This window comes from Saccopteryx leptura, chromosome 4 (genome assembly GCF_036850995.1).
Source record: "Saccopteryx leptura isolate mSacLep1 chromosome 4, mSacLep1_pri_phased_curated, whole genome shotgun sequence".
NCBI lineage: Eukaryota > Metazoa > Chordata > Mammalia > Chiroptera > Emballonuridae > Saccopteryx > Saccopteryx leptura.
This window is the reverse complement of record NC_089506.1, coordinates 121,231,579-121,246,727: the sequence shown is the minus strand read 5'-3', so window position 1 is coordinate 121,246,727 and position 15,149 is coordinate 121,231,579. Positions and strand designations below refer to the sequence as shown.

At 45.2% G+C, this 15,149-nt stretch overlaps 1 protein-coding gene, 1 long non-coding RNA gene and 1 other non-coding gene across 8 annotated transcripts in view; 2 read left to right on the top strand and 1 right to left on the bottom strand.

Annotated features, from left to right (window-relative positions):
• The window catches only part of PRPSAP1 (phosphoribosyl pyrophosphate synthetase associated protein 1), a 52,026-nt gene that overhangs the window by 15,549 nt on the left and 21,328 nt on the right, over positions 1 to 15,149 (top strand). For 3 of the 6 annotated variants that reach the window (XM_066381343.1, XM_066381341.1, XM_066381345.1), the window contains one exon: positions 1,394 to 1,460. The exons of 1 other annotated variant lie outside the window; for it this stretch is intronic. Coding sequence is in view for 2 of the 5 variants with exons in the window: in XM_066381341.1 (XP_066237438.1) it covers positions 1,394 to 1,460 (67 nt within the window). In the remaining 3 variants the exon portion in view is untranslated. Of the gene's footprint in view, positions 1 to 1,393; positions 1,461 to 3,305; positions 3,378 to 15,149 lie in introns of all 6 variants that reach the window. 2 more of the 6 variants (XM_066381340.1, XM_066381344.1) reach the window with 1 other exon arrangement.
• LOC136403029 (uncharacterized) lies at positions 13,557 to 14,818 on the top strand. The gene is made up of 2 exons (XR_010751068.1): positions 13,557 to 14,093; positions 14,689 to 14,818. It is a non-coding gene; the product is annotated as an uncharacterized lncRNA (long non-coding RNA).
• On the bottom strand, positions 14,514 to 14,589 carry TRNAS-GGA (transfer RNA serine (anticodon GGA)). The gene has a single exon. It is a non-coding gene; the product is annotated as a tRNA-Ser (tRNA).

Here is a 15,149-nt window from a genome sequence, read left to right as displayed (position 1 = left end):
ATCATCTCTCACTACTTTCACTGCCACTGCTTTGGGCCAGCCTACTGTTCATTGCTTGTCTGGATTCCTTCAGAAACAGCTGGAATGGTCTCCCTGCTGCCACTCTTTATCCTGCCAGTTTTCTTCACACCATAGTCAGTAATCACGCCCCTGTCGTCCTCATGTTGCAGTGGCTTTCCTGTCACACTTAGAATAAAATCCAACTCGTGCGTGACCAGGCCCTGCTAGCTACCTGACTTCCTCTTTCTCCTTACCACTTTGCTTTCGACATGGACATCTGACTAGCCCTCTGCTTGGCACGCTCTGTCCCCACATCTTTGCATGTTCCCATATTCCCTTCCTCACTACATATTCCCATCGCCCTTGTTCTCATACCCTTCGTTCTCTCTCCTTTGTCCTGGCTGGTCTTCCTCTGGCACGTAGGCCTGCAGGGTTGGAGTTGGCCAGTGCTTGGCATGGCTTGTCTTTCTGGTCAGTCTTCATCCTCTTGGTTCAGGTCCTCCCCTTTGTGACTTCAGCTCAGGGCCTAACACAGAGGAGGCCTCAACATTTGTTGAAAGAATAGTAAGGATGTTAACCTTTGGCCTTTTTATTTGCTGTAGACTCTCCCCCCTGAGTAGCTTGTCGTTTGGTCATGGACCCAGAGATTTTATGTAGACTTGTTTGTTACTTTTGCCCTCTCATCTATTTTCAGCTGATGTTCCCCTTTGCTTAATTTTTTTGGTGCACTAGTGAAGTGCTGGTTTAGATTCACTTTACTCCCTCCAGATGCTGACTGATTATTGCATCATGGAGTGCTTTTCTTTCTTTTTTTTAAATTTTTTTATGACAGACAGAGATAGGGACAGACAGACAGGAAGAGAGAGAAATGAAAATCATCAATTTTTTGTTGCGGCTCCTTAGTCTTCTTAGTTGTTCATTGATTGCTTTCTCATGTGTGCCTTGACCCTGAGTAGGGGGCTCTAGCAGAGCAAGTGACCCCTTGCTCAAGCCAGCATCTATGATTCCACGCTTAAGCCAATGACCCTGTGCTCAAGCCAGTGAGCCTGCACTCAAGGCAGCAACCTCGGGGTTTTGAACCTGGGTCCTCTGTGTCCCAGTCTGATGCTCTGTCCACTGCACCACTGCCTGGTCAGGCATGAAGTGCTTTTCTTTATACGTTTAAATAAAATGTATTGATTGATTTTAGAGAGGCAGGGGGAGAGCGAGAGACAGAGAGAGAAACCTCGACTTGTTGCACCACCCATCTGTGCACTCATTGGTTGATTCTTGTATGTGCCCTGACTGGGGATTGAGCCCACAATCTTGTCATGTTGGGATGATGCTCTAACCAACTGAACTACCCAGCCAGGGCCATGAAGTGCTTTTCTTAAAGCTACATTTTTATTTTCAGAAACAAGAGTTGAAATAAAAGAGTCTGTTCGTGGCCAAGATGTTTTCATAATACAGACAATACCCAGGTAAGAATTAGCACTACCTTTATTATCATTTCATATGAATAACAATTCTGGTTTTTTATGTTATAAATGTGTTAGCATGTTAAACAATTTTCTTGAGTTCTGTGAGCCACTCTGACAAATTCATAACCTGAGGAAGGGGTTGTAGGAACCTCTGATTTATAGCAGGTGGGCCACAACCACAGGGGAGCGGAAGGGGCTGAGCCTTTACCTTGTGGAAGCTGATACTATTCTCCAAGTAGAGACTGTTGGAATTGAGTTGAATTTTAGGACACCTAGCTGGTATCCAGAGAGTCTCAGAATTACTTGACATGGGAAAACCCCACACACGTATTTGGGGTAATTGTGATAACATAATTCCCCTACAGTGACAACTGGTAGATACTAAGTACTTATTTGTTTATTTATTTATTGAGAGAGGAAAGAGAAGGGAGAGAGAGAGAGAGAGAGAGAGAGAGAGAGAAGGGCATCAACTCATTGTTCTACTTAGTTGTGCAGCTGTTGATGGCTTTTCATATGTACCCTGACCCAGGCTTGAACTGGTAACCTTGGGATTGAGCTGGTGCCCTCTGGATCAAACTGGCAACCTTGACGCTTTGTCCACTGTGCCATTGGCCAGGGCACCTAAGTATTTTTAATACATTTTTTTTCTGATTATAAAAGCAAAGCTCATTAGTAAAAATTCAGGCATTATAGAAGTATGTATCAGAGAATAAAAATTCCCAGCCCTCATTTACTCCCCAGTGTTCTGAGATAACTACTTTAAATAGTTGTTTATTCCTCTGTATTTTATGTGCATATGAGTTTAGGTTCCAAACTTCAAGTGATTCTCAAATCCAAAATGCAAGCAACTGGAATTTATCTGTATGGTTCAAGATTCAGAAAAGTATATAAAGACATGTCCCTGTGCCCTTTGCCCCCAGCCACCCCCTTTCCCACCCTGAACAGCAATTATTATTCGTTTCTTAGGTGTTCTTTCTGAGACTATGGATATTCAAGCAATTGCTTATATATTTTTCTCAATTTTTATATAAAAGGGGTCTAATGTATTTTGTGCTGAACTTTAAAAAAGAAAGCAATATACTATATTCGCACATAAAGAGCTATCTTATCTTTTAAAAGTTCTTTTTTATTTTTTATTTTTATTATTTTTATTTATAAAGAGAGGGATAGACAGGGACAGACAGATGGGAACGGAGAGAGATGAGAAGCATCAATCATCAGTTATTCGTTGTGACTCCTTAGTTGTTCATTGACTGCTTTCTCACATGTGCCCTGACCGCGGGCCTTCAGCAGGCCAAGCAACCCCTTGCTCGAGCCAGCGACCTTGGGTCCAAGCTGGTGAGCTTTTTGCTCAAGCCAGATGAGCCCACGCTCAAGCTGGCGACCTCGGGGTCTCAAACCTGGGTCCTTCTGCATTACAGTCCGACGCTCTATCCACTGCGCCACCGCCTGCTCAGGTTAAAAGTTCTTATTTTGAGCCTCACTTGTGGTGACACAGTGGGTAAAGTGATGACCTGGAGCACTGAGGTTGCAGGTTTGAAACCCGGGGCTTGCTCGGTCAAGGCACATAGGAGAAGCAACTACTAGAAGTTGATGCTTTCTGTTCCCCTTTTCTTTCCTTCTCTTTCTCTCTTTTAATTTTTATTTTGAGGAGGGTGAACATACAGTACAATGCACAGAGATGTGCTGTAGAATTAGGTACCTGAAACCTGTATAATTGTTAACTAGTGTCACTCCAATAAAATCAATTAAATTTCTTTAAAGAATTCTCTTCAAATTTATTTTACAACATCCCCTAATATGTAAGTAACTATTTTTTTAAAGATTTTATTTATTGATTTTTAGAGAGGAGAGAGAAAAAGAGAAAGAGAAGGAGGAGGAACAGGAACCATCAACTCCCATATGTACCTTGACCAGGCAAGTCCAGGGTTTTAAACAGGTGACCTTAGCATTGCGAGTTCATGCTTTATATATGTGCCACCACAGATTAGGCAAAAAATTAAAAAAAAATTTTTTTTCTTTGTATTTTTCCGAAGTTGGAAATGGGGAGGCAGTCAGACAGACTCCCTCATGCACCCGACCGGGATCCACCTGGCACGCCCACCAGGGGGTGATGCTCTGCCGCAACCAGAGCCATTCTAGCGCCTGAGGCAGAGGCCACAGAGCCATCCCCAGCACCTGGGCAAACCTTGCTCCAATGGAGCCTTGGCTGCGGGAGGGGAGGAGAGAGACAGAGAGGAAGGAGAGGAGAGAGGGGTGGAGAAGCAGATGGGCGCTTCTCCTGTGTGCCCTGGCCGGGAATCGAACCCGGGACTCCTGCACACCAGGCCGACGCTCCACCACTGAGCCAACTGGCCAGGGCTAAAAATTTTTTATTTTTAAACAATCACAAACTTCCAAAAAACTTGCAGGTATGGTGCAACCATTTGAGAATAAATTGATATCCTGAGGCCTACCACCCCCAAATACTTTAATGAATAATTCCTACAGACAGGACTTTCTCTTCAACAAGCACAACATAGCAGTCAAGTGGGAATCCTAACACTTACTTGTGACTGCCATTTAACCTTCAGTCCCCACTCATGTCTAGTCTGTTATCCTGGTAAGCTCTTCAGAGTACAAGGGGCCAGTAGCATGCAGTTGTCATGCTGCTGTCATCTTCTTCCACCTGGAACAGTGACACTGTTGAAGACTTTGACACTTTAGCCAGTTTATTTTGTTGAATATTCCTCAATTTAGGTTTGTCAGATATTTGTTACATTAACCTAAATGTGAGAAAGTCAGGGTGAGAGGCACTAAGCATTTATTTGATATCAGAATGGATGGGTATTTGGGAAGCCCGACATAGGCAGAAACTCAGTGTTTGAATTCGGCAATGAAGGCAAGGAGTATTTATGAAAAAGGGAAAGGGAATAATCACATGAATGGAAAGAATGTTCTATTGGTGTTAACAAGTCAAGGAAGGAATGTCTACAGGTATAAATAAGCTGAGTCAGCAACTTTCAACCTGTGCACCACAATAGGCACACTGGTATACCAAAAGAAGCTTTATTTTATTTCTTAATTAATTTTTTTATTTAGTGAGAGGAGGGGAGGCAGAGACACATTCCCACATGCGCCCTGACTAGGATCCACCCTGGATCTACCCAGCAAGCCCACTAGGGGGTGATGTTCTGTACTGGATCCATTTTTTTTTTTTTGGTACCTGAGGCATTCCTTCCTTGACTTGTTAACACCAATAGAACATTCTTTCCATTCATGTGATTATTCCCTTTCCCTTTTTCATAAATACTCCTTGCCTTCATTGCTGAATTCAAACACTGAGTTTCTGCCTATGTCGGGCTTCCCAAATACCCATCCATTCTGATATCAAATAAATGCTTAGTGCCTCTCACCCTGGCTTTCTCACATTTAGGTTAATGTAACAAATATCTGACAAACCTAAATTGAGGAATATTCAACAAAATAAACTGGCTAAAGTGTCAAAGTCTTCAACAGTGTCACTGTTCCAGGTGGAAGAAGATGATAGCAGCAAAGGAACCATCCTCAGCCCTGGGGCCAACTTGCACCAATTGGTTCATGGCTGCAGGAGCGAAAGAGAGAGAAAGAGAGAGAGAGAGAAGTGAGAGGGGAAGCAAATGGGCGCTTCTGTGTGCCCTGACCAGAAATTGAACCCGGACATCCACACATGGGGTCAGTGCTCTATTGCTGACCCACCTGGCAGGGTTCAGCTGCAAGAAGCTTTAAGACATGCAACACTTAGCTATTTAGTCAGGGACACTGACCTCTTTCCCTTAGATTGTGAGATAAAAAAATGACATCCACCAATACAACAAATAGACTTCTGGTGTGAATGAATCAAAATTACACCTTTTGCCTGACTGGGTGGTGGCGCAGCGGATAGAGCGTCGGACTGGGATGCGGAAGGACCCAGGTTTGAGACCCTGAGGTTGCCAGCTTGAGCGCTGGCTCATCGGGTTTGAGCAAAAGCTCACCAGCTTGGACCCAAGGTCGCTGGCTCCAGCAAGGGGTTACTCCATCTGCTGAAGGCCCGCGGTCAAGGCACATATGAGAAAGCAATCAATGAATAACCTAGGTGTCGCAACGCGCAAGGAAAAACTAATGATTGATGCTTCTCATCTCTCCGTTTCTGTCTGTCTGTGTCCCTGTCTATCCCTTTCTCTGACTCTGTCTCTCTGCCTCTGGAAAAAAAACAATTACACCTTTTTTTTTTGTCAAATTGACAAAAAATATAATATACTTTTTTATTTTAATGTTTTTCTTTATTTACAGAGACAGAGAGAGAGTCAGAGAGAGATAGACAGGGACAGACAGACAGGAACGGAGAGAGATGAGAAGCATCAATCATTAGTTTTTCATTGCGTGTTGCGACACCTTGGTTGTTCATTGATTGCTTTCTCATATGTGCCTTGACTGCGGGCCTTCAGCAGACCCAGTAACCCCTTGCTCGAGCCAGCGACCTTGGGTCCAAGCTGGTGAGCCTTTTGCTCAAACCAGATGAGCCCACACTCAAGCTGGTGACCTCGGGGTCTCAAACCTGGGTCCTCTGCATCCCAGTCCAATGCTCTATCCACTGTGCCACCGCCTGGTCAGGCTAATATACTTTTTGATGTGCTGCAGAAGTTTAGTAATTAGTTTATCTGTGCCATGAGATGAAAAGGTTGAGCTGAGCTAAATTGTTTATTTTTTATTTATTGATGTTAGAGAGAGAGAGAGAATGAGACTGGAATATTAGTCTATTCCTGTATGTGCCCTGACTGGGTATCAAACAGGCAAGCTCTGTGCTTAGGGATGACTGCTCTAACCAACAAAGCTATCTGGCCAGGGCAAGTTATTTTTTAACTACATGGTGGTGCTAATTCTAAAGAATGTTTTTAATGTTTAGTCCAGCAGTCAGAATGTCTGCTTTCCTGTTAGCTTTGCAGACAAGTTGTCTGGGACATGATGTGGCTTTGGCCCAGTCCAAAGGTTATTTTGCCCAGTTCAAACATTCCATAGATTTGAGGAGTAAGAAGAGGTCAATGCAGTTCTGGGATGGCAGATTTGACTCCATTTGGAAGTAGGTTGGTTTATATTTTTCACAATGATGATTGGATTCACATATGTCTATTTGGAAGGACTACCACAGGAGTGGAGTTGTGTTTGCCGCCCCTTGTCTTTTTGCTGCTTCATAATGTGTTGCATGGATGTACCAACATTTATTCAAGCAGGCACATATCTGATTGTTGTAGTCTTGTGCTAATGCAACAGTGCTGCAGTGGAGCCCTGTACATCATGTTTCTGGTAAATCTGTGGGAAGAGTCCAAGAGATGGAATTGTTGGGTGTGAGGACCCATGCATTTGTAGTATTGCTGCACATGGCTACATTGATAGACATTTGTAATATTTGTGGTATTGAGGACATACTAATTTACATCTCCAGGAGTTTTTGTTTTGTATTGTTTCCCTCCTAGTGATAGCAGTCTTTTTTCCCAGGGTGTTTGTTTAACACTGCATCTTAGAAATAAGGGGAAGGACTAAGGGGTTTGCCTAGGAGTAAATGCATGTAGTCAGGGAGTTTGACACTTTACAAACTGCTTCCTGACCCTTTGCGTGATTGGGTTTTGTTGGTATAAATAGTAAGGTTACAGTGTCATTGCTTTTCTCTCACCAATTCTCGAGCCCCTTAAAGGCATGGGAAAGAGTCACATGTGACCAGAGGTTCTTGACATGGCCACATTAGACTGCTGAGGGCCCTTGATCAGTTTATTGAGGGTGGAGAAAAACAGAATATTGGGCACCATAGCATAGACAGGTCAGCTTTTTCACTGATCTCCAGGAAACATGGAGGTCTAAGTCCAAAGGTATGTTGCTTTGTGAAGTCTCTTGTCTCTACCCTGATGGATTTATGGTAGCAAAAGGATATGTGTTGTGTAAAGAATTGTTTATCTTTGAGCCTGACCAGGTGGTAGCACAGTGGATAAAGCATCAAACTGGGATGCCAAGGACCCAGGTTCGAAACCTGAGGTCACCCGCTTGAGTGCGGGCTCGTCTGGTTTGAGCAAGGTTCACCAGCTTGAGCCTGAGGTCACTGGCTTGAGCAAGGGGTCACTTGGTCTGCTGTAGACCCCCGCCCCGTCAAGACATATATGAGAAAGCAAGCAATGAACAACTAAGGTGCCGCAATGAAGCACAATGAAGAATTGATGCTTCCCATCTCTCTCCCTTCCGTCTGTCTGTCTGTCTGTCTGTCTGTCTGTCTCTCTCTCTCTCTCTCTCACACACACACACACACACACACACACAAAAGAATTGTTTATCTTTGAGAAATCTCAACATTCCTTCACAGGTCTGCATCTTAATTTGGAACTCAGGCTCTGACTTCCAGCTCCTCTCTAGGAAGCAGGGGCTTGGGCTGACTAGCTGTGAGAAGCATATGAACAGCTGTGCTCTTGGAAGCTTTGTTCTGCTGTGCATATTTGAGGAGCATCTCTGAATTGGGAGAGAACTAAGAGGCCATGGCCTCGTCACATCGGAGACACCATCTTGTTAGGTAGTCATGGGTGACAGTAATGAGTGAGGATTTAATGAGCTGTCTACCCTGCTTCCTGTAGACCTATAGTACAGCTGTTGGAGAGGTGCTGATTTTCCATTTCTGTGATGAGTTGGAAGAGTCAAGGCTTTGATGCCTTATGTGAAGTATAATCTTTTTTAATGTCTTGATTATAGGATTGACTTCGTAAAACCAAATATTTTTATAGCACATTTCCAGAGGCTATCGAGTATTCTTTCCCCTTTACTTTTTTTTTCTTTGTTTTTTTAAGCAAGAGAGACAGACAGGAACGGAGAGAGATGAGAAGCATCAACTTATGGTTGCAGCACTTTAGTTGTTCACTGATTGCTGTCTCATATGTGCCTTGATCAGTGAGCTCCAGCTGAGCCAGCAACCTTTGGTCTCAGGTGGTGATCGTGGGGTCATGTCTATGATCCCATGCTCAAGCCAATGACCCACAGTCAAGCCAGGTGAGCCTGCACTCAGGCCAGTGACCTCAGGGTTTCGAACCTGTGTCCTCTGTGTCCCGAGTTGATGCTCTATCCCAGGTGTCAACCGTTTTATACCTACCACCCACTTTTGTATCTCTGTTAGTAGTAAAATTTTCTAACAGCCCACTGGTTCCACTGTAATGGTGATTTATAAATTAGGGAAGTAACTTTACTTTATAAAATTTATAAAGCAGAATTATAGCAAGTTAAAGCATATAATAATAATTACCAAGTACTTTATGTCGGATTTTCGCTAAGTGTAGCAGTAAAAACAACTTACTATAGTTAAATCTATCTTTTTATTTATACTTTGGTTGCTCTGCTACTGCCCACCATGAAAGCTGGAACGCCCACTAGTGGGCAGTAGGGACCAGGTTGACTACCACTGCTCTATCCACTGCACTACCACCTGGTCAGGCCCCTGTTACTTTTACAATGAGTTTAGGAAGGAAGGGAGAGACTTAATAATGGTAACAGCCAACTTTGCAGTGGCTCTTATGTGCCAGGCACTGCTCTGCAGGCTTCAGGTGGGTCATCTGCAGTCGTCACCACTACCTTCTGAGGCAGGTATCATTTCTATCCCCTTTTGTGTTCTCCAACCATAGATTTTCACATTTGGGTGTGCATGTGTATGCATGTGTTTATACACGAAGGATAGAGGGAAAACTTGACCCTCAATTTCCTTCTAGTTATAACCCGTCTCTTTCTATATCTTTGTTAGAATATAGGCTCCATGAGGGTAGAGATTTTTTTGTTTACTCCTGTGTCTCCAGAACACTTTTGTTAGTGAATAGATTTTGGCCTTCTGTGTCACTCCAAATCCTTGTGGGCTAACTTAATGAATACTAAAGTTTTTGTACATTTCCATCTTCATAAAATAATTATGATCCCCTCTTCTGTTCTTAGACCTCAGTGAGTCCCTAATACTGGATGTAACTTCTTTTCCCACTACATCTCATCTTAAATTAAAAAGTCCTTGTGCCTGACCAGGCAGTGGCACAGTGGATAGAGCATCGGACTGGGATGCGGAGGACCCAGGTTCAAGACCCCGAAGTCACCAGCTTGAGCGCGGGCTCATCTGGTTTGAGCAAAGCTCACCAGCTTGGACCCAAGGTTGCTGGCTTGAGCAAGGGGTGCTGAAGGCCCGCGGTCAAGGCACATATGAGAAAGCAATCAATGAACAGCTAAGGTGTTGAAATGAAAAACTGATGATTGATGCTTCTCATCTCTCTCTGTTCCTGTCTGTCTGTCCCTTTCTATCCCTCTTTCTGTCTCTGTAAAAAATTAAAAAAAAAAGTCGGTTGGGCTTTCTATAGTATATACTTTGAAATTCCTTTCATGTCACCTGACCAGGCGGTGGTGCAGTGGATAGAGCGTCAGACTGGGATGCAGAGGACCCAGGTTCGAGACCCCAAGGTAGCCAGCTTGAGCGTGGGCTCATCTGGTTTGAGCAAAAGCTCACCAGCTTCAACCCAAGGTCACTGGCTCCAGCAAGGGGTTACTCGGTCTGCTGAAGACCTGCGGTCAAGGCACAAATAAGAAAGCAATCAATGAACAACTAAGGTGTTGCAATGTGCAATGAAAAACTAATGATTGATGCTTCTCATCTCTCCATTCCTGTCTGTCTGTCCCTGTCTATCTCTCTGTCTCTGTAAAAAAAATAATAAATAAATAAATAAATAAAAACATTAAAAAAAAATTTCTTTCACATGTCCTAAACACTAGTTTGTAATTTGCTAGCATGGCAAAATAACATTCACTGTTAACAGTGCTGTCCTCTTGTGATCTCAAAACACTGTGTTGTTAGTTTCCTTTGCAGTAAGAAGTTGTTCTATATGTATATAATTCTTGGTTTCAATATCCTGGTAACCAAGAATGCTTGATATAAATATTTAATACACAGTCTCAAGTGATACTGGGAGCAGTGTTTTCTAGGGAAGGGACAAACCAAGCATGGAAGGATGAGTTGATTAATGACTAATTGGGAAAGGTGCATTTTTGGTTCACTTGTACTTGTGGTATTAGAAAATTTGCCTGACTGGTGGTAGTGCAGTGTATAGAGAGTGTTGACCTGGACGATAAGGTCCTAGGTTCAAAACCCTGAGGTCACTGGCTTGAGCACAGGCTCACCAGCTTGAGTATGGAATCATTGACATGATCCCATGGTTGGTGGTTTGAGCCCAAAGGTTTCTGGCTTGAAGCCCAAGGTCACTGGTTTGAGAAAGGGGTCACTGGCTTGGCTGGAGATCCCTGGTTAAGACACGTATGAGAAACCATCAATAAATAACTAAAATGCCACAACTGCAAGTTGTTGCTTCTCATCTCTCTCCCTTCTTGTCATTCTCTCTCTTGTCATTCTCTCTCTGAAAGAAAGAAAGAAAGAAAGAAAGAAAGAAAGAAAGAAAGAAAGAAAGAAAGAAAGAAAGAAAGAAAAAGAAAAGAAAAGAAAAGAAAAGAAAAGAAAGAAAAGAAAAGAAAAGAAAAGAAAAGAAAAGAAAAGAAAATTTGACCAAAGGAAGTGGTAAGGAGTAGTCTATGAAGTTGTAGCAGAGAGAGTGAATCTTGTGGAATAACCACGACAATTTTTTAAAGACTTTTTATTTAGAGAGAAAAGAAAGAAAGAGGGAGAAAGAAGGGGGGGGGGGAGCAGGAAGCCTCAACTCCTATAATGTGCCTTGACTGGGCAAGCCCAGGGCTTTGAACCAGCGACCTCAGCATTCCAGGTTGATGCTTTATCCACTGTGTCACCATAGATCAGACAACCACAACAATTTTACTGAAGATGGTATAGTCCCCTTAGGTGTACTAGTTTTGAGATTATTTAAAAGAAGCCATAATTGTCTTTCCAGTGGTTCAGTTTGATTGTATGTATGTGTTATATGCAATTGAGTCAGCTCTGACTCCTGGTGCCCCTGTAAATGAGTGATGTCCACAATGCCCTGTCCTTAGCAGCCCTGCCTAGCTCCTACTGCTTTATTCATAGAGTCAGTCCATCTCGTATTTTGTCTTTCTCTTTTCCTGCTGCTTCTATTTTCCCCAGCATATTGTCTTTTCCAGAGAACCCTGCCTTCTCATAATGTGCCCAAAATAGGACAATTTCAATTTTGTCATTTTTGCCTCCAATGGTGTCTTAGGCTTAATTTGTGCTAGGATCTACTTGCTTATCTTTCTGGTGGTACAGGATATCCATAGACCTCTCCTTCCGCTCCATATATTTTTTTTCAACTCCCTATCATATTTCCTATGTATAATAAGATGCACCCTTTTTCGAAAAATTTGGGGTCTAAAAACTGGGTGCATCTTATACAGTGGTTGTAGATTTATTTTTTTACTTACATTTCTCGCTTTTTCCGCGCTTGTCTTTGCGCTCATTGTTTCGCACTTGTTACTAGCATATTATAGTAGGTTACGTTTTGCCACATTCTGCCCAAAAATGGCTCAGAAAAGATTTTCATACAGTGCTGAATTCAAATTAAAAGCAATCCGCCCTGGCCGTTTAGCTCAGTGGTAGAGCGTCGGCCTGGCGTGCGGGAGTCCCGGGTTCGATACCTGGCCAGGACACACAGGAGAAGCGCCCATCTGCTTCTCCACCCCTTCCCCTCTCCTTCCTCTCTGTCTCTCTCTTCCTCTCCCTCAGCCAAGGCTCCATTGGAGCAAAATTTGCCAGGGCACTGAAGATGGCTCTGTGGCCTCTGCCTCAGGCACTAGAATGGCTCTGATTGCAGCAGAGCGACACCCCAGATGGGCAGAGCATCGCCCCCTGGTAGGCATGCCGGGTGGATCCCAGCTGGGAGCATGCGGGAGTCTGTCTGACTGCCTACCCGTTTCCAACTTCAGAAAAATACAAAAATACAAAAAAAAAAAAAACACACCAAAAAACCAAATTAAAAGCAATCCAGTTTGCAAAATTGAATGGAGGCCCTGGCCAGCTAGCTCAGCAATAGAGCATCAGCCTGGCTTGTGAAAGTCCCGGGTTTGATTTCTGGCCAGGGCACACAGGAGAAGTGACCATCTACTTCCCCCCTCTTTCCCCTCTCCTTTCCCCTCTTTCCCCTCTCCTTCTCCCCCTTTTCCCCCTCTCCTTTCTCTCTATTTATCTCTTCCCCTCCTGCAGCCAAGACTTCATTGGAGCAAGGTTGGCCCAGGCGCAGAGGACAGCTCCATGACCTCTGCCTCAGGTGCTACAATGGTTCTCGTTGCAATGGAGCAATGGCCCAGATGGGCAGAGCATCGCTTCCTGGTGGGCGTGCGGGTGAATCCTGGTCAAGCTTACATGGGAATCTGTCTCTGCCTCCTCCCTGTTTCTCACTTCAGAAATATACAAAAAAAAAAGTGAATGGAAATTGTGCTGCTTAATGTAAGTTTGGTCCTCCTCCAAGGTCCTCAGATTGAGAAATCAATCTGAGACTGGCTATGGGAAGAAGAGACCCTACTGAAAACACCACGGCAGAAGAAGGCCATGAGCGGCAAGTCAGCAAAATGGCCTGATCTAGAGAGGGAATTGAAGATACGGATTGAAGAGCAAAGGGCAATTGGAATTCCTGTGTCCACAAAGATGGTTCAGCATGAGGCAGGAAGAATTGCTGATGAAAACGAAGTTACTAATTTCAAAGGAGGACACAGTTGTTGCTTCAGGTTCGTGAAACAGAATGGACTAAGCATGTGTACAAGCACCAGACTTGCCCAAAAGATGCCTAAAAGCTATGAGCAGAAGGTCCTTGAATTTTATCACTTTGTCTCCAGAGTCGTCTATAACGGCAAGAGGAACAGTAGCCCCCGCTCTCCCCCCAACAGCAGCGAGATCTTCACCCCAGCCCAGGAGGAGAATGTGCGCTTCATTTATGAAGCCTTCAAGCCTATTGACCTGAGCGACCTGAAACGCCAGAACACACAGATGCCAAGAAGTCCTAAAGCACCGGCAGGGGCCCCCTCTGGCCTCTGGGAGATCTGGGTGCAGCTGATGTTGGCCTGCTCTCCTGTGGGCCCAGCTCCTGGGAGGAGGAGGGCCCGTGCTCCCATTGGGCCTCACACCCCAGGACCAAGACAGCATGATTGATGGCCATGGCCTGCCCCTCCTCTCCCAGCCCCCTTGGTGGTCTCAGCTGCCAGTCACTGGGAGGTCTGGGCCCTACCATCTGCAGCTCTCTCCTGGTCCTAGCTGCCTAGGTGTCTCTGGAGTCCCCTGGCCCTGCCTGCCCCTAGGGCCTTGACCCTGACTCCCTATCCTTCCATCTTCTCCACTGCCCAGCCCTGACCCCTGGCCACTTCCAGGATCAGGACAGAGATGAGAGGGCCTCTGTTGTCTCCTAGGTCTGGGTCTTAGGCCAGGTTAGTCCCTGAGCTGGCCAGCAGGCAGGACAAGGCCTGGTGTGGATCTCCCACATTGCTGCCTGTCTGGCCTGGACACATGGGGAGTGAATAACCCCCTCGTCCCCCACTGTCCAGCCTGGTCCCTTCCTTCCTGCGTTAGCTTAGAATGGCACCAGCTTTCAGCCTGGATACCACTGGCTCCCCTCATAGGGTCCTGGGCAACCAGGCCTGGCTCTTGGTGTCTGTAGCCCTGTGGCCATTTTTTTAAAATAAGGAGAGGTGGGGGCCCACAACTGGACAGTGACTGGCCTGGTGGCACACAACTGTTAGTGTCAGAGGCCCGATTGAATGACAGTTGCTATTATATTATGATAAAATGTCAGGATCATGTACTTTATTTATTTATTTTTTTTTTTCATTTTTCCTAAGCTGGAAACAGGGAGGCAGTCAGACAGACTCCCGCATGCGCCTGACCGGGATCCACCCGGCATGCCCACCAGGGGGCGATGCTCTGCCCATCTGGGGTGTCGCTCTGTTGCATCCAGAGCCATTCTAGCGCCTGAGGCAGAGGCCACAGAGCCATCCCCAGCGCCCGGGTCATCTTTGCTCCAATGGAGCCTCGGCTGCGGGAGGGGAAGAGAGAGACAGAGAGGAAGGAGAGGGGGAGGGGTGGAGAAGCAGATGGGCGCCTCTCCTGTGTGCCCTGGCCGGGAATCGAACCCGGGACTCCTGCACTCCAGGCCGACGCTCTACCACTGAGCCAACCGGCCAGGGCAGGATCATGTACTTTAGATGCAGACAGACTAGGGTGAGCAACCGCAGGGTAGTTGGCTTGATAGCTGGTCATCAGCAGGGTAGGAGTTTGAGGTTGGAGTGTGAGGTTGCCTGGTGGGTCCTGTCTCTGTGTGGTGTGCTAGAAGGGTCATCAGGGCCCTTTTTTCCCCCTGTAACTGGAGCCTGGGGCCAGAAAATAAAGGCGGGCAGCACTGGAAAAAAAAAAAGAAGGGAGTGAAAACTGCAACTATGAAGATAAGTGGACATGAAAAGAGCCATTATATAGTTGTTCTATCTTGTTGTGCTAATGGAACCAAGCTGCCTCCTATGCTGATTTTCAAACGCAAAACAATGCCAAAAGAAGACATTCCTCGAGGAGTGATTGTCCATGTTCATGACAAGGGTTGGATGGACCAGGAGAAAGTTTGGAGATGAGATCAGGTGGGCTCTTACGCAAACCTGCCCTATTGGTGCTTGATCAGTTCAGGGCACATGTAACAAAAAACAAAGAAAATTGCTGCAGAGCAAAAAATAATACTTGCCGTCATACCCGGAGGCTTA